The sequence below is a fragment of the Xenopus laevis genome, chromosome 6L (assembly GCF_017654675.1).
Source record: "Xenopus laevis strain J_2021 chromosome 6L, Xenopus_laevis_v10.1, whole genome shotgun sequence".
NCBI lineage: Eukaryota > Metazoa > Chordata > Amphibia > Anura > Pipidae > Xenopus > Xenopus laevis.
This window is the reverse complement of record NC_054381.1, coordinates 86,786,501-86,812,045: the sequence shown is the minus strand read 5'-3', so window position 1 is coordinate 86,812,045 and position 25,545 is coordinate 86,786,501. Positions and strand designations below refer to the sequence as shown.

Genomic DNA, 25,545 nt, shown 5'->3' with positions numbered 1-25,545 from the left:
CACATGCTCGCATTCAAGACTTTGCAAGGGCTGCACCCCTCCTCTGGAGCTCTCTCCCACGGTCTGTCCGACTTTCTCCCAACCTTTTTGCTTTCAAGAAATCTCTCGAGAAGCCTACCCTCACTCTGCTAAACTACCAAACGCAACACCACATACAGTACCACATTTCTCACCCACTTAATTCGATCCCTTTAGAGTGTATGCTCTTTTGCATAGGGCCTTCCTCACCTTTTGTATTGGTATTGATTGTGATGTATGTAACTCCATATGTTCTATGTATATAATTCATGTGATTTAGTTGTATAATCACATTTACTTTACAGTGCTATGCAATTTGTTGGCGCTATATAAATACATGTTAATAATAAAATAATAATTGTACTAACCCTAACTAGCCTCCTCATTGGGGCTTATGGCTACTTTACTAACTACCCTGATCCTACTTCTCACTCCTAGAGTGAGCTATCCTTTCTTGCACTAACTCCTGCTACTGGACCTACCTCCACCCAGGCCCTCCAGCACTACTTGTTACAGAAAGTTTGAACCAAAAGTGACCAAGCACATGTGGGCTTGCCTTTTTATATCCTAGAGGAATCTTAACCCCCCCCCCCTTGGACAAGCACTGAACTGCCAAGAGACCTGCTCCCCCCTCCCAACAAATATAGGTCCAAATCTAGTTGCCCAAATGCTCCTGGGGAAACAGAATTGAAGGTTAGTGAAAAACAACATTTTAGCTCAGTTACAGAACCCTTATCCCAGATAAAGGCAGATGCCTGAGGACAGGACCATTTTAATAGATGGGCAAAAAGGTGCAAATCCAAATTTATCTCATTATTTTAATTTATAAACCATGACCAAACTCCCATACCCGATTTTACCTTATTATTTAAAAAGCTCAAATTAATTTGTGAAAAATCAACTGAATCATACGATTTTTTCAGGTTTTTGCCCAAAAAATGATCTGAATTTCAGGCTAAACCCAGTGTAGACCAGGATAACTTCAAATTAGGATAGGGACCTCTACCATTGACATTTACACAACCACGGAAGGTCTAAGATGGCAGATTTTTGGATTCATGCTTTTTGCTGCATCAGGCTTTAATAAATCTTGAAAAATTCGAGTTTAAAAAACAATAAAAAAGTTTTGCCCCAAAAAGCCTGACCATATAAATCCAGAGTTTTGTAAATAACCCTCATAATCTGGTATAATTTTTGACAGAATTATTCCACAGAGATGGCAGACCACTTCATTTTAATCAAGTGATAGTGCTCTAGTCTGAGCAATTTATTTCTTGTGGCATGCCTATTTTGAAATGTATCTCTTTTATCGCTGTTGATCCAAAGTGGCACACCTTCAATAAGAACAGGATATTTATATAGTGTCTGCCTTATTATTAAATTTTTTTAGGTTGTTTAGGATTTTTTGTCTCAAAATTTCTTGGAGCAGTCTTTGTTCTCCCCAGAAAAAAATGTTGCATGGCTTGAGAAAAATACACTAAATAAACGTGTGCCACTGATCATTGCTATATTTTTATTTTTTTTAAATTGTGGATTCTTCTTTTCTTCTAAAATATGTGCCATATTTTCCCATTGCCTACTCGAGGTGATATGAATACATATACATAGCTGTACTATTATTTTACTATGCTTTGATTATTTGTGACTCTTACTGGATATTTCAAAAGCTGTGTGAAATTTTTATAACTGAAAAAGGGTGTAAAAGTTAATATAAAATACATGGCTTATGTATTATGCTCATTCTAAACCATACACTTGGTATACTGCTTGTTCTCAGTTCTGTAAATAATTGATTACAAAAATATTATCGGCATGTTTCTAAATGAGTGCATTTTTAATAGCTGACTAATGCTATACTGTATGTTATGCTTTTATTTTGCACCACTTCAGAACTGGAATAAACCACTGTATTAATTAGACAAATTTATACAGAGAAGAGTTTCTAAAATGCTGTGGAATTCTTTGATTTTAACATGGTCAACCTAACATCTTTTTTACACCACATTGTTACACATTTATTTAAAACTAGTACGTCATTTTAAAAATAAATAATCCTCTTAACCACCTTTAACAACCTTTATAAATATTCTCCTTTGACTCGTGAGATTTATCTCATGAGAGATATACTAAGTTCTTTTTAAATAAGGTTTGTATTTATATATGGGGAATAATATACCCCCTTTTGCAAAATATAACAATATTATGTCACCTGTATATGGTCATCAAATTCCTTAAAAGAACAGAAAGTTTTTAAAATAATTAAAATGTAATGTAATGTTGCCCTGCACTGGCAAAATAAGCATGTTTGTTTCAGAAATATCAGATGGGGGTCAGCTGGTTGATGAAAACCGAGAAAAAGCAGAAATTCTGAATTGGTATTTTTTGTCTGTCTACACAAATGAGGGATCAGCTAATGAAGGTTTCCTTCATAATAGTCCCAACTAATGGTGCATGGTTTGCGCAAGAGGAGATTCAAGAGAGACTAAAACATGTAAAGATAAACAAAGGTCCAGGACCTGTTGGTATTCATCCCAGGGTATCAAACGAGCTTAGCGCTATGATTGTGAAACTTCATTACTTAATTTTTCAAGATTCATTGAGGTCTGGTATGGTGCCCATTGATTGGTGAATTGCTACTGTGGTGCTGTTATTCAAAAAGGGATCCTATTCTAAACCTCAAAACCACAGTATAGACCAGTTGAAAACAATAATACTAGGAGTTTGTGCCAGCATGGGTTTTATTAGTAATAGATCTTGCCAGACTAATTTAATTTCTCTTTATGAGAAGGTGAGCAGGGTCCTCAACTCTGGGATGGCACTGGATGTAATATACAGTACTTAGACTTTGCTAAATCATTTGATACAGTACCACACAGAAGGTTATTGGTTAAATGAAGGCATGTTGACCTGGCTAAAAGATAGATTACAAAGAGTGGTGGCAAACTGAACATTTTATAATTGGGGTACTGTGTTAGTGTGGTACTGCAGGGGTCTGTACTTTGTCCTTCGCTTTTCAATTTGTTTATGAATGACCTGGAGGTGGGCATTAAAAGTACTTTTTTTATTTTTGCTGATGATACTAAATTGTGCAGAACTATAAGTTCCATGCAGGATGCTGCTACATTGAAGAGTGATTTGACTAAATTGGAAAGTTTGGCAACAAACTAGAAGATGAGGTTGAATGTTGGTAAGTGCAATGTTATGCACTTTGGTAGAAATATTATAAATGTAAGTTATCTACTAAATGGCAGTGTGTTGGGGGTTTCCATAATTGAGAAGTAGTGATGGGCGAATTTTTCACAAACGCTCGCGAAAATTCGCCCGAAAAAAGTTGCCGGCGCCGTCAAAAAAACGGGCACCGGCGTCAAAAACAAGACACTGGCGCAGTTTTGCGAATTTTTCACAAATTTTTTCGCAAATTCGCCCATCACTATTGAGAAGGTTCTGGAAGGACACTTGCGAGGGGACATGATTACTCTTTACAAGTACATTAGACGGAATAAGTATAGCTACTTGTATATATAGTTTACTTGAGGATATGCCTCATTCACTGCAATATTCCATTCCTGGCAAATTTATCCGCCAATCACTATGGGTTTCATTTGGATGATAATAGACTTTTCTCTTAATAGGTCTTTTCTCAACCCAATTTAACTATGTAACAATGTAATTGTTATAGTTTATATAAACTATATAAAGTTGTGTTTCAGCTATGGTAGTAGCTATTCATAGCTACTACCATAGTAGGTATGAATATCTTACATAGTTAACAGATTACTGTCAGACTTACCGACCCGGAAGGAACCGTTGATGTTGAAGAAGACAACCCTTACAGCCCCCTCACAAGTACAACCCCCAAATAGGCACGGAGGGAGGCTAGTGAAGGTGAGGTATGGGAGCCTGTGAACTGGATACTCTGATCTTGTAGGAAAACTTCAGGTGCTGGGTAACGTGACTGCAGGGAGCACAGAGAAATATGGGCTTAGTAGTGTAAACAGCGAGGAGCAGGAATCTGTAGTCACAGGAGCACCTTGGCGTCAGCCGTAACAGGTCCTGGCGTAGAGTCCAGCAGGAATGATGTTTGACTTACAGTAAGTGAAGACGTTAGGCCACGGAACCTCACAACACTGAGAGATCAGGGAGATGTTCCAGTAGGCAAATTGGAGAACACAAGGCTGGATACCCAGGGTTTAATTCGGAGTGTGGTCGATCAGGCAAACAAGGTTGACAACAGTAAATCAAAGTCCATGCATAAGTGCCAAGGGTTAATGTAGTAGGGTAGTCAGATAACAGGCAGGGTCGGCAACAATGAATCAGTCCAAACGAAGTACCACGGGTTAATGCAGCAGAATAATCAAACAGCAAGCAGGGTTGGCAACAATGAATCAGTCCAAGCAAAGTCCAGGGGTAATACAGCAGAATAGTCGAGAGACAGAAGCAAAGTCAAAAACCAAGTTCAATAGAATTCAAATAGTCACTTACTCAGAGTGTAGCTAGGAAACCACGATGTCCGAGCACCTGAGAGTCCTCTGCACTGGGCTAAATGGTGTAGCCTACGTCATCCTGCTGCGCCACCTGAATCCCTGGAGCCGGCACCGCGACGCCCTGTAATGGCGTCACTGAGACACACCGTGCTGCTGCTGGAACGCACAGACGCGCTGGAGCGCACAGGACGCGCTGCCCGGTGAGTACCTGACAATTACATAGTTAACAGATTCTGTTCTGTACAATACCATTGTATACTACAAAGTTTATCTATTATCTGCTATGTACCTGGGGCCTTTTTCACCTCCGAATGGCTGCCCCTCTTATCTAGACAGCAGCTTGTTTATATAAACTATAGTAGTGTTTCTGAAGCAAACCATTTTTACCAGTGCAGGGTAACACTATATTATAATTACATTTTTTTAAAACACTTAATTTTTTTAAGCCATACTTTTTTTATGCTTTTTTATCCTGATATTTTACAAATCAGATACATTATAGCAAGGAGTTCTATCACATATAAAAGGGCTTAAGTAAATTTATAAAAGTCTTGGAACTCTAAAGGTGAATTCAAATACCCTCATATTGTTAAACCATAACCATTTTCTATTAAACTTTTCAGGAAACATGTTTTGGTGTGCAAGGGACCTGAGACTGGGGCAATGGTTCACCTTTTAGTAGGGCAATAAACAAACAGTCTAACTACACTAGAGGGTTTTAAAATGAAGAACCTGAATGTCTTCAAATATCGGAGGCCTCAAACCAGTTGAGAATCTGTGTCAAGACTTGAAAATGGTTGTTAACCAATTATACCCATGCAATTTTACCAAAAAAAAAAAAAAAAAACTTGAAGGATCCAGATGTGCAATTCTGGTAGATGCTTACACTAAAAGACAAGTAGCTGTATTTGCAGCCAAAGGTAATTTTAGGTAGCTGTGTGAAACCAATAAATGTCTGGTTGAATAATTATGCAACCAATAAATACTTTTACCCTTTCTTTGTTTGAGCATCATAAATTTGCACTTGCGGGATATTTAATGTTTTTGGAAATTTGATAACAATTTCTAAAAAATGGAACTCTGAATTAATATTATTTTATTAACATGTATTTTTAGAGCACCAACATATTGTGCAGCGCTGTAAATAAATATATTTATACAAAGAAAAACCAAATGGATGATTGGCTCCCTTTAGTGCTCTCAGCCAACATCCTGTTTTTTAATATGAAATATTTGATTTGATCATTTTTTTTTATTATTTTCTCTAGCTGTACAAGTTCCAGTTAATTATTGTATTCCTTACACTGTGCATAAGAATCTTAGTATACTTAGTAGTTGTATTTGTAATAACATGACTATATAAAAATATGTAATATCCACCAAAAAATGTATGGCTGGATGGAAAAATCCCCAGACCCAGGACAATTAACCTGACAAATGTAAATTCATTATTATCAATATATCAGCAAGTGGACATACAGTATGCTAAAGCAGTCTTTAAGGAGTAATTTTGTCTATTGCTCATTTAATAGCTCATTTAGTCATTTAATTAATTAGTTTATTGTTTCCTGATAGAACAGGATTGGAACATATACATGATAAGTTTGCTACCATATTAATATACTCATCAGCTACTCATCAGGCTGAATTTCTCAACCAGAAATGTACCTAAAATTCTGCACAGTGGTGTACACCATTATCTGTAGGGCTAAATGCTTGAAAATGCATCAACACATGACATCATAAACTAATATTCTGGCATGCAACAAAATAGTTGATGGCTTATGATTGCCATATTTTATAAAAACCTGGGTGTCAAAGGTGCAATAATCCACATTCCTTGGACACTACGTCTTCCCTAATGAGAGATGCTGTTATGCAAGGCATGCCCAAGTGATTGCATTTACTTACCTGAATCTCCGGGCCGGTGCACTTATTTGGAGAAAACTGTCCCAGCCCAGATTCTTCCAGCGAGCACCATGAAGCGATCTTCTTCCAACATCTTCTTTCTTCAAATTTCTTGGGGTAGACACATACGCAGTAGAATGAAATAGATGGCTTTTCGCTCTACTGCGCATGCACAGCCACTAGAAAAACGAAAAAGCCCGAAAATTATTTCTCCGTGGTGCTCACTGGAAGAATCCCAGGCCAGTGCAGTTTTCTCCTCATAGGTGCTATGGTTTCAGGTTAATAAATGGGATCACTTGGGGGTGTCTAAACCTGGTGGAAATACCATCTTGACCACGATGATTCAGCCTAGCCATGACATTTTATGTTTGCTCTATTGCGTGAGTAGGACTTTAATTTTCCTCCACTCAGGTGGGTCGTTCCTCTTGAGCTGCAAAATTTTCAGCTCAGTGGATACGTCCTGTAATTGCTGACGTGTTAAGGGACTAGGGTTAGCCCTATGAAGTCACTCAAGAGCAGAAAATTGTTGTGTCAAGGTTTGGAACTTTAATTTTTTTTTTCTTTTTTTGGTGGAAAGCTATTTGGATAAATATGTCCCACAGTACTGTTTTGTGTGCTTCCCATAGGGTCACCGGGGAGGTGATCAAATTTAGGTTCTCCTGAAAGTAGTTTGTATTCTAACTCCATACCAAAATACACAATGGACTGTTTCATTATAATTTTTTCACTTTTCATTGGAATTCTGCAACAGCTGGAAATTCAATGAAATTGCTGGTTACTAAGTCTATATATACAGTGAGAATGTATTCAAATATTTTTATACAGAAACATGGAAACATCTAAGGAAGTGCATACCTCCATCAGTACTGCAGACAAAAAGATATGATCAGTTCTAGTATGTACTGAATGCGGGTGTGAATAAAATGTGTAGTCCCTTGTAGTGATGTTCCCACCAGACATCAGCTACTTGAAGGTCAATCAAAATGTGTGTGGTTGTAGACCTTTCGCAATTGTCCAACGTGGGACACAAGCACAACTTTTTTTGTTTCAGGGGTTGGAAATGTTGCCTTTTCTGAAAGCAAATTGTTACTCCCTTAGTCTTGGATGATGCAGTGGCTGAATAAAAATTAGGAAAATGCGTACTAAAAAATTGTATGGGGAATATCACTGGTAACGTTTCAAGCTCAATTTATGCCAGGACATAATTTACCACATTTCTTTCTTAACAGCTTACTTACTTTACCTCAGTAAATATACCCTATTGTATGAATAGTAGTGATGGGCGAATTTCGCACGAAATTCGCGAAACGGCGAAAAATTCGCGAAACGGCGGCGCCCGTTTTTGCCGCGAATTTTTGCCGTGAGTTTTGCGAATTTATTCGCTGGCGGCGAATCGCGCAAATTCGCCGCGAATTCGCGCCTGGCGAATAAATTCGCCCATCACTAATGAATAGTTTTTTAGTTGTTGAATTATGTGTAACCAAATAAAACTTGTATTTGTATATATGTACAGAAATTCATCATGGAAATACATATTCTATCTATTATAGAGAGGACACAGTGTCACTTGCTTTGCTTATCAAAACTGAATTTCTAGGTAAGAATGTCCCTGTAAATAACATGCTGGTTTCCCTGTACATTGTATGCTGTTTTATCTATACACCATCTGTTGCAGTTTGTGCTCTACCCTATTCAAATGGTTAATGCATAACTCCCCACTCAACTGGCGTCAGACTAATTATGTGCAAAAGCTGTGTTTAATAGATATGTTTGCAAAGACCTGATTTACATTGGTTTCAAACCTTCTGAGATTTTATTTTGAATATATGTTGTAATTCAAGCAATGGAATACAACAATGCAGGTCAGGTCATCTTGTACGTTACATGGCTTTATAAGGAGTTTCTGTCTTGATCTACAGTATATTGTCTATCTGTCTTTGAGAATGGGTGGAGTATTTTTGGAACACTAGATTTATTCATCAATAAATAAGGAGCACAAACACGTAACATTTTTGTGGTGTATTTATGTTCAATTCAAATGTCTATTTTTGCACTTTTGCACCCTGCCTTCAAGCCTAAATGTACCCCATGTCTCTGCATTCCATTTAGGGGCACAGAAACCTGGGTATGCCCCCATGAATACACCACTGCCTGTGTTCGTATTCATAAGAGCTGGGATAGGAGAGGCATGTAGACATGCAAGTTAGGGTGCTGCAGAGAATGTAGACAGCAACTGGGCCCTTTACTTACAGTCTACCCTATGGCAGGAGGTACGGACAGACCTGGCCTGAAGCCACCAATTCTGCACTCTGTACCTTGTGTTGATATTTATATCTTCCTTAAGGTGCAAAAACACCAGGGAAAAAGCATTCTCTCCACTAAGGGCAACATTCTTGCATCTATCAGTGCTCTTGTATGTTTGCTTCAGGCCTTATTAACCAACCCCTTAAAAAATTTAGATAGAAATGCCATATTTGACTTGGGGAAAAAATGCCCTATGTCTGTTTTCATTTTTCTGCATCAAGTATAATTTTTTCTTGCATTGTTAACTCTCATTTTGGGTGTAAATGCTAAAGTATAAATGCAGGTTCACCTGTGTCACATTTTCATCTTTTCCACTACCTGTTGCCAACAAAGCTATGCAGTAAGCGCTATACTTTTGATATGGAAGCACTTAGGGATGTGCATATTTTAAGCTCATTCACATTTGCTTTAATGAATGATAGATGTTATATGAGGATATATTAATATTTTACTTTGAGATGCAGCACATATCCTTATTCCAGTAATGAGTGTTATATGCTTGTCTTTTATAGTCAGAAATAAATATGTCAGAATCTTTCTACTGTCAGCGCTATGAATTTCACTGTTTATAGATTTTCTTACTGTAGCAAAAATAAATGTGAATATTTTATTGAAAATCTCTTTTTATAGAAATCAAAACTCCCACATTTTTAAATATCAGAAATGCTACAATAATAAAAAGCACTTTTCTGTATAATATGGTTTATTCTGTAAATTTTTCTGGTTATGATTTATTTTCAATGTATTTTAAATTCCCTCTAAAAATTTAAACTTGTAAGGGGGGCCCTGGCGCCAATGTTTTTTTAAAATATATTCTTTGGGGCCCCAATTTTTTTTAACTTGTAAGGGGGGCCCTGGCACCAATGTTTTTTTGTTTTAACTTATAGGGGGCCCTGGTCACCAATAGCTTTTTATAACTTTTGTGTGTGGGGGGGGTTTAGTGCTGATGTCTGTGTGGTCTTTCACTGTTATGTAGAATGGGCGGGATCTGGGGCAGGGCTTTGGGCTAGGTTAGACGGGGGCCCCGTGATTTCTGAAGGTGGCCTGGTGTACTGCTGTTCCCTTCATTCCATTTTTTTCAATTCTCATTACACATAAATATTCACAAATGAGATAAAAAATGTACAATTATGTTTGCGCATTTAATTAACCAATCTTGTCCAGCTTTGTAAATTCACATACAGGGCAAATATTTCTTCTTTGTGATTCGTTCTGTGCTGCTGTAATAGTTCAGTTGTGTTTCCATAATGAGTGTGATTTTAGTGTGTGTGAGAGTGTTCATCATCTCTAAGGTTTTTAAAGGGGAATGCAAATTTTATATAAGCTGTATCATATGAAATAAGAAACTTTTAAACTAAAATCCATTAAAAATTCTGTACAGTTTCTGAAATAATCCAGTTTATCTTCACTATTCCTCTCTCAGCATCTGTTTTACCTCATTCTGCCTTCATTCAGGAGTTGGGTGTCAGATGAATGATCCAATATATCTTAAAGGGGGGCTTATTTTGCCTAGAAGATATATTAGAGCTCACTATATTAAAGTCATCAGACATCCTGTCTCTCTACATGCAGATTTTGTTTGTACTGGAATCAGTTATTTGAGTAAGCTCTAAAACATCTGCTAGGAAAGGAAGCCCCCCTATAAGATATATTGGAGCATTCATCTGACACCCAGCTGCTGCATGATGACAGAATGAAGAGAAACAGAAGCTGAGAGAAGAATAGTGAATATAAACTTGATTATTTCAGAAACAATGCAGAATTTTTAATTGATTGTATTTAGAAAGTTTCTTACTTCAGTACGAGGAAGCTTATACAAAATTATAATTTTCGAGATAGTTCCCCTTTAGACATATAATGCACCACTTCTGCCGACCCACCACAGCCTGGTGCTATGACTCATAGCACCAGGCTGTGGTGAGTCGGCAGAAGTGGTGCATTATTCCTGGCAAGGTCTGATAATGGATTTGTACATCAAGGAAAAGGTACAGAATCAAGCAATTATTTCTAATGCAGGGATCACAGAGAGATAAAGCATCATATTATGGGCAATGAGTGTCCAACAGCCAGAATATGATTAGGTCATCCATAAACATATAGCAAGTAGCACATAAATCAGAATTGCACTTAAAAGCAAACTTTTGTTTTATTTGGGTGATTCCTAATTTAAATGCCTTTTGAGGTGTTATAATGTTCTTGCTATATCATTCGGTCTGTGCATCTAAAAACAAAGAATGGTCACTTATTTCACTGAGCTATTCATAAGCTCACACATAGCTGCCACATAAAATAAATGTATGTGTTTGTTAAGACACTTTGTACAGCAAATTAATTTGCATTGTCACTGTTTGCTGGTTCATGAATATGCTAAGCTACCAGGCTAATACATTCAAAGAATTATACACAATGCTAATAGACAGAATATCTTCTATTAAAAGAGAATTACTCTTATCATTCCTATCTGATATAAAATGTAATAACCTCAAAGGAAAATGGTCTTCTGGGTCCCTAACTAGTCTCAGGTTGTCTCCTTATTGTTCCACATTGAACATTTCACCCATGTTGAACAAGGGGTATACTACTTTTTTAACCTCAGAAAATAAAATATATTCTTCCTACCTTCATAATGGCAATACAAATGGCTGAGAATTGTCTAGCAAGAGTGCAGACTGGCTTTGGGGTGGATAAGGGCCCACCTACATGCCTTTCCCTCCTTCCTACAGCTGGCAGGGTGGCATAGTATCCAAAGCTCTCCTTTCAGCCACTTATCCAATGTTACTTCCCCTTATCACAGCAAGCGCTAGAGCCCAGAACAGCATTCTCCCTCCCACAAGCATTGGAGTCTTGTGCTAAATTAAGAAAAAGTGCTCAGTTTTGTTATTATATACAATCTCGAATGGCTTTGGTAAGGACCTAGCTATGGAATGATTAAATATATAAAGTCGTGGCCAACCTTCACCCACCTCCTGTCTCAGTGCCTAGTTATTTATAACACCACCAGTTTCGGGACAATTATGGGTTCCCTAGTAATGTAAAGGGATACAATTATGGTTTTTTTTGTAAGGGGGTATTTATCGAAGTCTGAATTTATCTCAATATTTTCTGCTACAAACTCCGATCAAATCTGCTTGGGTTTTTAAAGCTTATTTATTATTAAATTTTCCTGAAAATCTGCTTTGCGAGGAAAAAAAAATCAGATTTTCGCAATTTTTTCGTAATTTTCACCCCAAAACTTTGAATACTTTGGGGTATTGCATCATCTGGGTTTAATAAATTCCAAAACATTGTATAAAAAAAGACAAATTTTTGTGATTTTTGCATTCGCCATTGAGTACAGTAAATAATCCCCTTAGTTTATTCATCTCTTCAGTCTGGTCAGTCCCTGGGACAAAACTGTAATCATGATTGACAGCAATTTGCATATTTTCATTTGCTACAGAATACTATTCTTAAAACTAACTTGGGGTTAGGAAGGAAGTTTTTCCCCCTCTGATACAAATTAGAGAAATTTAGAAAGGTTTTTTTTTCCCTTACTCTGGATCATAGGCAGGTTATATATAGACTTAAAAGGTTGAACTTGATGGACGTGTGCCTTTTATTAACCTGATTTACCATGTTATTATGTAACTGAGACTACTATTTGTTTTGTTTTCATTTTTTACATTTTTGGTGAGCAAACTTTAACAACTTGATTTGATTGAGGTTGTATAAAGCTGTTTTGGTGTTATTGTGTATTGCTAGTTAAAATGCAAATCTCTTATAAAGCAATGCTGCCTTGGAAAATGCTTTTAATACAGTCTGCAATTTTGGAGATTTACATTTTATTGCTTTAAGAGCATCAATAAATATGCTATTTGCATTGTAATCTAAAATATTAGATAGCCATATAAACTTGAATAGGATAGTATGTCCACAGTTGGATCTAAACATTTTGCTCAAACACAATTCGATCAATGATTGCTGAACAATTAAGCCAAGCATTTTTTTACATATTATCAAGGTTTAAAGTATACTAAGAACTATAGTCCTGCAATATGATGGGTATAGACTGTAATATTGCTCAATAAATATGCCGCAATTCTCCAGGGACCTCAAATTAATTTACATACCAAATGATTCTCCAATGAGATTTCCCCCAGATCTGTGCAAATCCGATTGGAAGATTTAAAACAGTTTTCCTGTTATGGAACAACTAAACAGCTGTGTTTTCTCCCTTCTGCTGTTTGATTATAATGAATTACTAATGAAAAATTACACATTAATCTCTGTATGTAAGTTAATAACAGCAAGATAACTTACAAAGAGTTGGTAAGCAGCATTTTCACTGTTGTGTTACTGTATCTTCTATAGGTAAATTATGTTATTGATCATTTCACTTTGAAGAACTAGAGAGTCCAGTAGAACATGTTTGCAGAGGTTAAGATTAATTTCAAAAAAGTTATAGATTGTTTTGTACTTTATATAATAAACTTGTGACAAACAACAGCTGGCTAGTAAATTCTATTTGCTATTTGTCTACTATAGGGGACTAGACTTGTAATAAACTTTGCACCTTTTATCAATCCCATCTTTATAACATAGTGGTTTATCAGAGCTATCACAGAGCTAAATATGGTAGAGGAAAGTAGTGTAGGGCTATGGTAAATATGTATACAACACATTTCAATTATTCATAATTGAAATTATAGGATAATAGTGTACTTTTAAAGTTAAATATAAGAAATTATTGAAGATTATTAAAGACATGCATATTTTGTTACTCTACTCTTTCAGGAAACAGCATTCAACTTAACAGTTGGAAATATTTTATGCAAACGATGAGGATCTTTCACAATTTGCATTTCATTGTGTGTGCTAATTTTTTTTTTTTGGTGCACACAACACCAGTGGGGAAAACACTTCAAAAAAGTCTACCAGCAGAGAAGAAAGCATCATTAAACAGAGATGGTAGAAAAATTTTACATCGTATCAAGCGTGGCTGGATGTGGAACCAATTTTTTCTACTTGAAGAGTACACAGGTTCAGATACACAATATGTAGGCAAGGTCAGTATATTTTATTTTATCTTGTGTTTGATATTAAGTAGACAAGACATGTAACAATGCACACATATACTTTAACATAATTAATCAAACTTTAACAAAATACATTTTAATTACGATGCAGTTTTCTGGAAAGATCTGTAATATGGGCTTGATTTATTAAATATCAACTGGTGAATCCGAGAAGTGTGATATTTGCCCCATTTCCTGACTGTCAAGAACAATGTCAATATCTAGCCACTTTTCAGGTAACAAATACATTCAGCTTTGTTCTGTGTTAGTACCTGTTGGTGCTCAGAAGCAGCACTGAACACTATCAACTCTCCCTCCATTGCACATTACCTCTGGGGAGAAATTAATGAATCGAGTAAAGACAATAAATTGTAAAATTTAAAATTACCGGAAACATTTACTTATCTCTAAGATTTTTTCAACTAATAATAAACAATAAACCCCCACAATGGTTATTTGTATAGCATATTTCTTCTTGATACAATAAATTATTCTTTGTTGGGCAAATAAATATCACATATTTTGCAATGCCTTAAAGGACAAGTCAACCCAAAAATAAAGATTTGCATAATAAAATAATTCTAAGCAACTTTGCTATATACATCCAATACCATTTATCAATTGTTTATGTTATTTGTATATATGTAAAGCTATTGAAGGCAGTGTTTGTCTGTCCCTTTCTATTCTCTGCACTGTGGCTCAGATTGTTGATACAATGTAAGACAAGGCTGCTAATAAACTGACCTGACTTTGATGGGGAACTAAGACTTTTGCAACATTGTTTAAAAAGTAACAACCAGGGGTGGTACACCTTTAATCTAACTTTTCTTATGTTATAGAACAGCCAATTACAATCAACTTTTCAGTTGCTTTTGATTAATTATTTTTTTATAGATTTATAGTTATTTGCCTTTTTCTTCTGACTCTTTGCAGCTTTCAAATGGGCATCGCTGACTCTGTTCTAAAAAAGATAATGCTCTGTGAGGCTACAAATATATTGTTATTGTTACTTTTTATTACTGATCCTTCAATTCAGGCGCTCTACTATTCATATTCCAGTCTATTATTCAAATCAATGCATGCTTGCTTAGATAATTTGGACCCTAGTTACCAGATTGGTTAAGATGCAAATTGAAGAGCTGCTGAATAAAAAGCTAAATAACTCAAAAAACCACAAATAAGAAAAATGAAAACCTATTGCAAATTTTCTCAGAATATTACTCTCTACATCATACTAAAAGCTATCTCAAAGGTGAACAGCAAATTCTGCTTTCAATAGCAATTGTTTTTACAATTAACTTTAAAAGCAATTAACTTTTAATAAATGTATATTGGAAAGTTGCTTAGAATAATGTTTTCTTTTATTAGGCAAATATTTATTTTGGGGTTGACTTGCCCTTTAGTAACATCTTAGCTACAGATTCCAGATATCCAGAAGCAAAAATAACTATGATCATGATCTGGTATTTAAAATGCATTGCATATTTATAAAAACACCTTAAATGATTTACACTGAAATGCAGTGCAAAAAGTGATTTAAAAAATATTGTATATGTAAAGTTTTGTTTACATATATGTGAATCAATGTTATTGTGGTTTATATGGTTTATATGAAAACAGTCAATTACAAAAAATTAATCATGCTTTTTTACACAAGCAATATCAATTATGCCAGCATTTATACCCTTTAAGACCTGACCAACTGATTTCTCATTGTTAACGAGAACATTTTAGGTGGCAAATACTTTTACAGTATATACAGTTATGTCCATAAATCTTTGGACAGAGACAACCTTTTTCTAATTTTGGTTTTGTACATTATGACAATGAATTTTAAATGAAATAACTCAGATGCAGTTGAACTGCAAAATTTCAGCTTTAATTCAGTGGGTTGAAGAAAAAGATTGCATAAAAATGTGAGGAACTACAGCCTTTTTTAACACAATCACTTCATTTCAGGGGCTCAAAAGCAATTGGACAAATTAAAAAACTGAAAATAAAATGTTCATTTCTAATACTTGGTTGAAAACCCTTTGCTGGCAATGACAGCCTGAAGTCTTGAACTCATGGACATCACTAGATTCTGGGTTCCTTCCCTCTGCCAGGCCTTTACTGCAGTGGCTTTCAGTTGCTGTTTGTTTGTGGACCTTTCTGTCCAAAGTTTACAACAAGTAAAATGTATGTTAAATTGGGTTCAGATCAGGCGACTGACTGGCTATTCAAGAATATTCCACTTCTTTGCTTTAATAAACTCCTCTGTTGCTTTGGCTGTATGTTTTGGGTCTTTGTCCATCTGTATTATACTTTTTTCTTGCCATCATTCTGGTAGAGGTTGATCTTAGTTTAATTTGTCCAAAGAAAGGAAGCACAGAGCTGCCTTGTGCAGCATTAATGCGCATGAAAAGAGCAGGGCAACACAGGCTGTAGCTTTAAGGTGTTCAGCAGTGACAGGTGATGTATGCGGGGGCGGAGCCAACAAAGGAATCTGGGACCGTTGGTAATAGGCTCGTCAGCCATTTCGTGGTAAGTTACCGGAGTGGAAGGACGTGGCAGGATGGCGTCAGTAGCAGAGCTGTTACAGGGGATAGCGAGCCATGCCGGAGAGAAAGGGGATGCATGGGTCCAGGAGCAATTGGCGGCAATTCCTTTTTCTTCAAAGGCAGCACCATTGAAGACGCGGAGAGCGCGGCCACCAGAGCATTTGAGCACCTCAGAAGATGGCGGTCCGAGAATAGGAGGCGCAGGAGGAGTCCGTGGGCACAGCAGCCAGCAGTAAGAGTGATGGCGGAAGCGAGTGGTTTACAGCATGTGAGAGGTAAAGGCAAGCAGCGTGCAGAGAGGAGCAGTCAGGCAGGCAGACGTGAGGCGAGACCCAGGCTGAGGCCAGTTATACAAAGTGGCGCTGGGAGGAGTGAGACAGGATGTGGAGTGACAGAACAGGAGCACTTTTGAAATGGGGGCCAGAGAGGAAGGTGTTGCATCCAGTGGGTCTGTTGACTGTTGTGACACTGGGGGACTGAACTTAATGGCACCTATGCTCAGTGGGGGGTGGGCAAGGGGAGTGTCTTCTGTTCTTCTCCCCTCACAGATATGGACAGCAGCAGGCTGAGGGGGAACAGCAGCAATGACAATCAAGGGACTGGCTTGACTCAGGGCCGCGGTGGCAATGCCAGTACTATTCAGGCAACAGCAGCTACAGAACAAAACAGCTATGGTGGGACAGCAACGCCTGGAATGCCAGGGGAGTCGGTCCCAAGCCATATTGTGGGTGAATGTGTTATTACTGCGGGTGGTGATGTTGGGGGTAATTTTGCAGGTTTTATGGCGGGATTAAAAGACTTGTTGAGCAAATGGGAAAGGGGAGCAGGTCAGAATTCGAGTCCAGTGGCAGTGTGGGTTCCCGGTCCACAAGGGGAGCCATCAGCAGGGCGTGTCAGCGCACTGGCTGAAGCGGTAGCGGTTGGAGAACAAATTTAGTCAGCACACCGATTCTTAGTATCTTGCCTTGATGGTGCACGTTCTGCAACGACCACTTTCCATTGACAGACCATGTAATGTAGAAAATGAACAGCACCATCGATTTGGATGTGGTTTAAAAAGCCTTTATTAGTGCTCTTGTGGGCATCCCCCGCGACGTTTCAGGCCATGTGGCCTTTTATCAAGCTTTATCAAGAAGCGGTAGCGGTTACAGGTGTGCAAACGGGTAACACGTTAAGTGCAGTGGAGCAGGGTACAGGTAATGACGGAGTCATGCCAAAAGGTGGGGGGGCTGGTAATAAAGAGGAGGAGAAGAAAAAAGAGGGAGCACCAAAAGCATTGCCAGTTTCGGATGCGGCAAAAGGGCATAATTATATATGCTTCGAGGGCCTCTTGGTGCGCATTTAAAAACTGGAGTGAGGGAAAAGATTTGGAAGAGGTAGAATATTGATATATTCACCTTGTTACCATTGGAACGTTTTAATATTGAGAAGTGCGAAAGGGGAAAGGAACATAGAAAAGAAGAGGATGAGGACGTTACAGGCTTATTCCACGTACATTTGGGAATTGGCTGCAGGCTTTTTCAATTATGGCGAGTGTAATAGGTGAAAAATACCCTGAGCACTGTTCAGGTCTTTTTTGTTATTTGGATTCCATTTGAGAGGCTTATAGGGTTTATGGTGGTACGGCATGGCTGAAGTACGATGAGCAATTTCGGCATTGGATGTCAGTCAGGCCAGGTTTGCAATGGGATCACAAAGATATTGGTGTACGGTTAAGGGTTATGGCAGCGCAGAAGGCACAAGCCAGCACCAATACAGGGAATGTGGGCCATCAGCCTTTTCTTACAGTCGTCGGTGGCCAGGGTGCCGCCAACACAACAGCCCCCCTCAAAAAAGGTGTGTGTTGGCAGTTCAATGAAGGGCAGTGCAAATGGGTGTAATTTTCGGCAGGAATATTCAGTTTGTGGGGGTTCTAAGCATCCAGCAGCCAGGTGTTTTAAAAGACAGCATCAAGGTGGGTTCAAACAAGGAGATAATGGTGGAAAAAGGGATGAGCCCAATCAGAGTAAATGAGCTGGGTCCATGGTTAGCGAGATATCCCTGCGGCGATAAGGCATTGTTAATTGAGGAGGGTTTTTTGCATGGTTTCAGAATTCCTTTTCAAGTTGGTGAGTTGGGGAGGGGTTTGTAAAAACCTTAAATCGGCATCAGAATATCAAAGTCAAAGTCAAACTAAACTTTATTGTCATCTCAGTAGTATACAAATATACAGTGAGACGAGACGACGTGGCTCCAGCAAAAAGGCACTTAAAAATACACAATAAATATGTAAACATGAAATGTGCAATATATTGGCAAAAATTGGATATATACATGTGTAAACCTTTAGAATTGTGCAAATCAATTAATGGTTCACAAAGTTAAGTTCACAGTTCAGGTGTGTCTGAAATGTAGTGGGAGGGCAGACAGTGAGTTGAGGAATCTGATAGCTTGTGGAAAAAAGCTTTCACGCAGCCTGGTTGTTCGGGCTTTAATACTGCGAAAGCGTCTGTCGGATAGGAGCAGCGTGAACAGTCCATGTGAGGGGTGTGTGAGTCCAGTGCAATGAAGGAGGCCTTTCTTACACAGCACTTGTGGAAGATGTCCTGCAGTGATGGAAGAGCCACTCCAATGATGTTGCCAGCTGCTCTGACAGTCCGCTCTAGAGTTTTCCGGTCAGCAGAGCTGGCACTACTGTATCCGGAGGTGGTGAGGGAGAAATTGGTTAAGGAGGTTCAGTTGGGTAGGATGGCTGGCCCGTTTGTAGTTTCACCCCTAACTAACCATTGGGGGTGGTACCAAAGAAAGAGGCTGGCAAGTTTTGGCTCATACACCACCTTTCCTACCCTATGGGATTATGAGTAAACGATGGTATAGCACCGGAGCTGTCGAGCGTGTGCTATGCATCGTTTTATGATGCGATTAAATTGGTTCAGAAACACGGCGCAGGGGCACTGATGGCCAAGGTGGACATTGAGTCTGCTTTTCGTTTGTTGCCAGTGCATTCTGACTGCTTGCATCTTTTGGGTTGTAAATTTGAGGATAGGATTTACATTGATAGATGTCTTCCTATGGGATGTTCCATTTCATGTGCGCACTTTGAAGCTTTTAGCACTTTTTTGGAATGGGTGGTTAGAGAGGTAGAGGGATCCAATTCCATCATACATTATTTAGATGATTTCTTTTGTGTGGGGAAAGCCCTTTTGAGGGAGTGTTTAGTTACTCTTCAGGTTATTTTGTCGGTTTTTGCACAGTTCGGGGTTCAGGTGGCTGTGGAGAAAACTGAGGGTCCAGCAAACACATTGAAATTTCTGGGAATTGAAATTGATTCTCAGGCCATGTAGTGTAGGCTACCAAAGGAGAAGGTGGATGATCTTTTTAATTTGGTGGGGTACATGTTACATGCCAAGAAGGTAACTTTGAGACAGCTGCAATCTTTGCTAGGAAAGTTAAACTTTGCCTGCAGAATCATTCCCATGGGCAAAGTGTTTAGTCGTAGGTTTATACGGCTAAACAGAGACCATAAGGCAGATTTACAGGTGTGGCAGAAATTCAATGGTTGCTCTCTTTGGCTTGAGGAGTCAAGGTCCAGTAGGGAGCTAGAGCTTTACACTGATGCTTCTGGTGCAATCGGTTTCGGAGTCGTCTTCCAAGGTTTTTGGTGTGTGGGGCAATGGCCTCAAGATTGGGTTGAGGCAGGTTTGACAAAAAATTTGGCTTGTCTAGAATTATTCTCAATTGTGGTGGCAGTTGAAACCTGGGGGGAGGAGTTGGCGAACAAAAAAGTAAATTTTTTCTCGGATAACATGGTGGTAGTCATGGCAATTAACAATATCACGGCTAATTCAGTACCAGTAATTAACCTTCTGCGTTACTTGGTCCTGAAATGCTTGGGATATAACATGGTTCAGGGCTTGTCATGTGCCAGGAGAAAGTAATGAGATTGCCGATGCCCTCTCTCGTTTGCAGATGGATCATTTTTGGCAACTGGTACCGGGGGCACAAAAGAACCCCTCGCTGTTTTTGGAGGATCTGTGGAAAATTCGTTTCGGCGATTGGCTAGTTGGGTGAAGAACTCTTTAGCGCCAGCTACTTGGGATTATTATAACAGGGTTTGGAACCAATGGGTGGATTTGGAAAGGTATGTATCTGGTCCATTGGAGGATGGGGAAAAATTGGATTTACTGTTATGGTTTTTGGCCAATTTGGGGGAAGATTGCTCTTTTACAAAAATCAGTAAGGTTTTAGCTGCCTTGTCATTTTTATTCAAGTTGAGAGGTTGGGTGGATGTTACAAAGTGCTTTATTGTGCGGCAGGCGATTAAGGGCCTGCGAAGGAAAAGAGTGCAAGGAGACAAGAGAAAGCCGGTCACGTTCGGATTGCTTGGGGGGTTTGTTCGGGCAACTAGGAGTGGTGGGGAGATCGGGATATGAGATCAAGCTTTTTCAGTTGGTTTTTTCTTTAGCCTTTTATGGGGCTTTTAGGTTAGGCGAGATTGTGAGTACACCGAGGAATAGTGAAGGGGGTATTCAAATTGAACAGGTTGATTTGTTGGAGGACAGTATGCACTTAACCATATTTAACTCCACAACGGACAAGTTTGGAAAAGGATTATCGGTTCATTTATATAGAGTTCAGGGCTGTGATACATGTCCGGTGCACTGTTGTCGCAATTTTTGGGGGGTTCTTCATTCTTCTAGGAAGTCTTTGTTAGTGCATGAGGATGACTAAGTACTGTCTAAGTTTCAGTTTGTAGCAATTTCAAAGAGGTGTTTGGTGGGTCTGGGGTTGCAAGAAAAGGAGTATGCTTCACATTCTTTCAGGATCGGGGCGGCCACTGAGGCAGCACGTTGTGGCTTGGGTGAAGCAACAATCAAAAGAATCGGGAGGTGGGAATCCAACAGATTCAGGTCGTACATTAGGCCACATTTAGTATGAAGTAACGTTTTTTTATGTTTTTTGGTAATGTATACATGTTTGTTTTAGGGCATGTTATGTTACATTTATTCTTTCCAGGTGGACGGCACTGCATCATTTGGCTGCTGGGGCATTCTTATGTGGTGAGAGCAGAGAATAGAGCATTGTGTCGAGCAGGTGGCAGGTATTTGGGAATGCCAAAGGAAGATGTGGAGGTTTATTGGCATGGCCGCGGAGGCATGCTGTGGAGTCAACTTGTTCCGCAGGTAGAGGAGCTCCAGCAGGTTTGGGGGGCCCCAGATAGTCTAACACTACACGTAGGTGGTAACGACCTAGGTTCGGTTCCCATGAGGGAGCTCATCCATACAATGAAAAGGGATTTGTTATGGTTATTGGTGAGGGCCCCTGAGTTGATTATCATATGGTCCCAAATGGTGCCAAGAAGGTACTGGAGATATGAGCGGTCACACACGGCAATAGTGAGAGTCCGGGTGAAGGTCAATATGGCCATTTCAAAATTTGTGAGGCAACAAGGGGGAATAGCAGTGAGGCATAGGTTGTTGGAGTAAGGAACGGATTACCTTGATGCAGATGGGATACATCTGACGGATGTGGGTATGGATGTATTTAATTTGGGCCTACGAGAAGGGTTGGAAATTGCACTAGAGGTGTGGCGGAGTATGCGGACTTGAGGAAGATCAAGTCCGTATACTTTGGCGGGTCCCTGGCAAGAAAGGGGGGTGTTGAGGAATAAACTGATGTTAATCAGGATGGTAATGTCATGGGAGTTGTTGGTAAAGTCCTCTCTAAGAGCAAGGGGGTCTCTGGGAGGTAGTTTTTGGTTAATGGGTTTTTTGGCACAAAATAGACTTGCGTACCCACCATGTTGGGAGAATACGGTGGATGGTGGCCGGTACATTCAAATGTGCAGTTTTCTGGGTTACATTGCCAGGGACTCAGGGACAGAACTGTTAAAATGTTTTGATGTATTAATTTGTGCATGTCATTTTATTGTCATGTAATGTTCAATTGTTAAATACACTGTTTTATCTATGTATGTTCAATAAAGCTGTGGCCAAGAAATTTATTTCCATTCGAAATTAAATTGGTGTATGGTGTGTTTCATTTTTAGGCATTAGGAGGTATTAGAAGGTACAGAATGGGAATTTGCCCTTGCTCTTATCATGTTTTTCCAGAACTGTGCTGGCTTTTTTAGATTTTTTTTTTTTAAGCAAAGTCCTATCTAGCCTTTCTATTCTTGAGGCTTATGAGTGGCTTGCACCTTGCAGCGCACCCTCTGTTTTTACTTTCATGCAGTCTTCTCTTTATGGTAGACTTGGATATCGATACACTTACCTCCTGGAGAGTGTTGTTCACTTGTTTGGCTGTTGTGAAGGGGTTTCTATTCACCATGGAAATGATTATGCGATCATCCACCACTGTTGTCTTTCGTGGATGTCCAGGTCTTTTTGCGTTGCTGAGTTCACCAGTGCTTTCTTTCTCAAGATGTACCAACTGTAGATTATGCCACTCATAATATTGTAGGATTTTTTTCAGATGGGTTTTTTCTGTTTTTGCAGATTAAGGATGGATTGTTTCACCTGCATGGAGAGCTCCTTTGACCACAAGTTGTCTGTTCACAGAAAAATCTTCCACATACAAGCACCCCCCCCTCACATAAACTACAGGGCTTTTATTTGCTTCATCGATAATGAAATAATGAAGGAATTGCCCACATCTGCCCATGAGTCAATTGTCCAATTGCTTTTAAGCCCCTGAAATGAAGTGATTGTGTTAACAAAAGGCTTTAGTTCCTCCCATTTTTATGCAATCTTTTTGTTCAACCCACTAAAGAAAGCTGAAAATCTGCAGTTCAACTGCATCTGAGTGGTTTCATTTAAAATTCATTGTCGTAATGTACAGAACCAAAATTAGAAAAAAGTTGTCAGTCCAAAGATTTATGGACCTAACTGTATGTGTATGTAACACTTACATGGAGATTGTCAGAATGACAGGAATACAATTTGGAGCCATTGGAGCAATGGAGCCCCAGGGGTCACATGTTGCACCCATCTGCTTATTGCTTAGGACCAGGAATGAAGAGCAGCCTTAAAAACAACCACACCAATTTAATATTTTCTCACAGGAGACAGTATTGATATGTGGCAATTAAAAGGTTAAAGTTAATTTTCACCCACAAAATGAAACATTTTCTTTTTTTGCATAATGAAATAAAAATGTTTTTTTTAAGCAAATTCCAATACACATTGATTAAAATGGTTGATGAATTTAAACTTATATGTAAGATTCATTGCTCCAGAAAGCATCTTCTGGCCTTTTCCTTCTCCAGAAATCAGCCCCCCCCAAGGCAAGACTCCATTTTCTATAATACTGATAATCACAGTACTAGCCAGGCATCCTGATAACAGTGGCCATGGCCAGGGGCAGAGCTGCTATAATTGTAGCAAAAGAGAGATTGTAAAATACTAAAATTGCTTTGAATAGCAATCATATAATCCCATTACAATGTTATTTTTTGTGTGGTTTTCTCTTTTAGCCAAAGCAGAGAGGTTTATACTGGCCTGTGTTTTACCAATTAATTTGGGGGCATAATTAATTATACAGTGATGGCATTTATCTAGGGACGTTATCAGGGTCTTTATTTGTGTCATGATGTGTAATGTGTAACATATATTCTCTATACCATGTATTTTCTGTTCCAATGTTTGATAAAGTGTAATGCATTTTTTTCCATGTGCACTAGATTGATGTCATACTGGGTTACTCAACCTCTCACATAGCAATACTCATAAGCAGATTAAACCAATTAGTCAAGGGACTGAGAGAAAGCAGGCAAAAAGGCAGAACTTGCTGCTAAGTGCTCTTTATTGCACACAACATATTTCGGGCCAGAAGCCCTTTATCACTTAATAAAGGGCTTCTGGCCCGAAACATGTTGTGTGCAATAAAGAGTAGGGATGTCGCGGACTGTTCGCCGGCGAACTTGTTCGCGCGAACATCGGGTGTTCGCGCTCGCCGAATGTTCGCGAACGTCGCGCGACGTTCGCCATTTTGGGTTCGCCTTACCTGGCGCTTTTTTTTGCCCTCTCACCCCAGACCAGCAGATACATGGCAGCCAATCAGGAAGCTCTCCCTCCTGGACCACCCCCACACCCCCTGGACCACTCCCCTTCCATATATAAACTGAAGCCCTGCAGCGTTTTTTCATTCTGCCTGTGTGTGCTTGGAAGAGCTAGTGTAGGGAGAGAGCTGTTAGTGATTTCACTGATTTGAGGGACAGTTGATAGTAAGTTTGCTGGCTAGTAATCTACTTGATACTGCTCTGTATTGGAGGGACAGAAGTCTGCAGGGATTTGAGGGACATTTTAGGTTAGGTAGCTTTGCTGGCTAGTAATCTACCTTCTACTGCAGTGCTCTGTATGTAGCTGCCTGCTGTGGGCACTGATCTCTTCTGATCTCATCTGCTGACTGCTGTAATAACCCAATAGTCCTTGTAAGGACTGCTTTTATTTTCTTTTTTGTTTTTTTACTTTGCTAGTTGCTACTATAAGAGCCCAGTGCTATTAGTCTAGCAGTGTTGGGGAGTGGGACTGGTGTGCTACTGTGCTGCTCCTAGTAGTTCAGCAGCACCAACCCGAGAATTTTTTTTTTTTTAATATACATATAATTTTTTTTTTATTTTACTTATCTTACTGTTCTTTAACGTGTACAGTGCTGTTTGCTGTTCTTCATAGTAGTGCACCAATAGTAGTGCACTTGCAGGCATTATTTGCCCAGTGTGTTCTTCAAACAACGGCCATCTAGCTGTGTGAGCTTTTTCACATTCTGTCTAAATATCAATAATAATACCGTCTCCAGAAACACCACCTGAGTGACGTTTTTCAAGCAGCAATAATATATTCCGTATCCACTGCTGTAGTAGTGTATACGTTGACCTTGCAGGCATTGTTTCAATTTGTTTGCCCAGTGTGTTCTTCATTTTCAAACAACGGCCATCTAGCTGTGTGAGCTTGTTCACATTCTTTCTAAATATCAATAATAATACCGTCTCCAGAAACACCACCTGAGTGACGTTTTTCAAGCAGCAATAATATATTCCGTATCCACTGCTGTAGTAGTGTATACGTTGACCTTGTAGGCATTGTTTGCCCAGTGTGTTCTTCATTTTCAAACAACGGCCATCTAGCTGTGTGAGCTTTTTCACATTCTGTCTAAATATCAATAATAATACCGTCTCCAGAAACACTGCCTGAGTGACGTTTTTCAAGCAGCAATAATATATTCCGTATCCACTGCTGTAGTAGTGTATACGTTGACCTT

The 25,545-nt window shown here is 39.0% G+C and overlaps 1 protein-coding gene across 1 annotated transcript in view; it reads left to right on the top strand.

Moving 5' to 3' along the window:
* The window catches only part of LOC108718521 (cadherin-9), a 206,977-nt gene that overhangs the window by 13,896 nt on the left and 167,536 nt on the right, over nt 1–25,545 (top strand). Inside the window, exon 2 of the mRNA XM_018266858.2 lies at nt 13,488–13,759. Within this exon, the coding sequence (XP_018122347.2) occupies nt 13,523–13,759 (237 nt within the window). The 5' untranslated portion in view covers nt 13,488–13,522. The remainder of the gene's footprint in view (nt 1–13,487; nt 13,760–25,545) is intronic.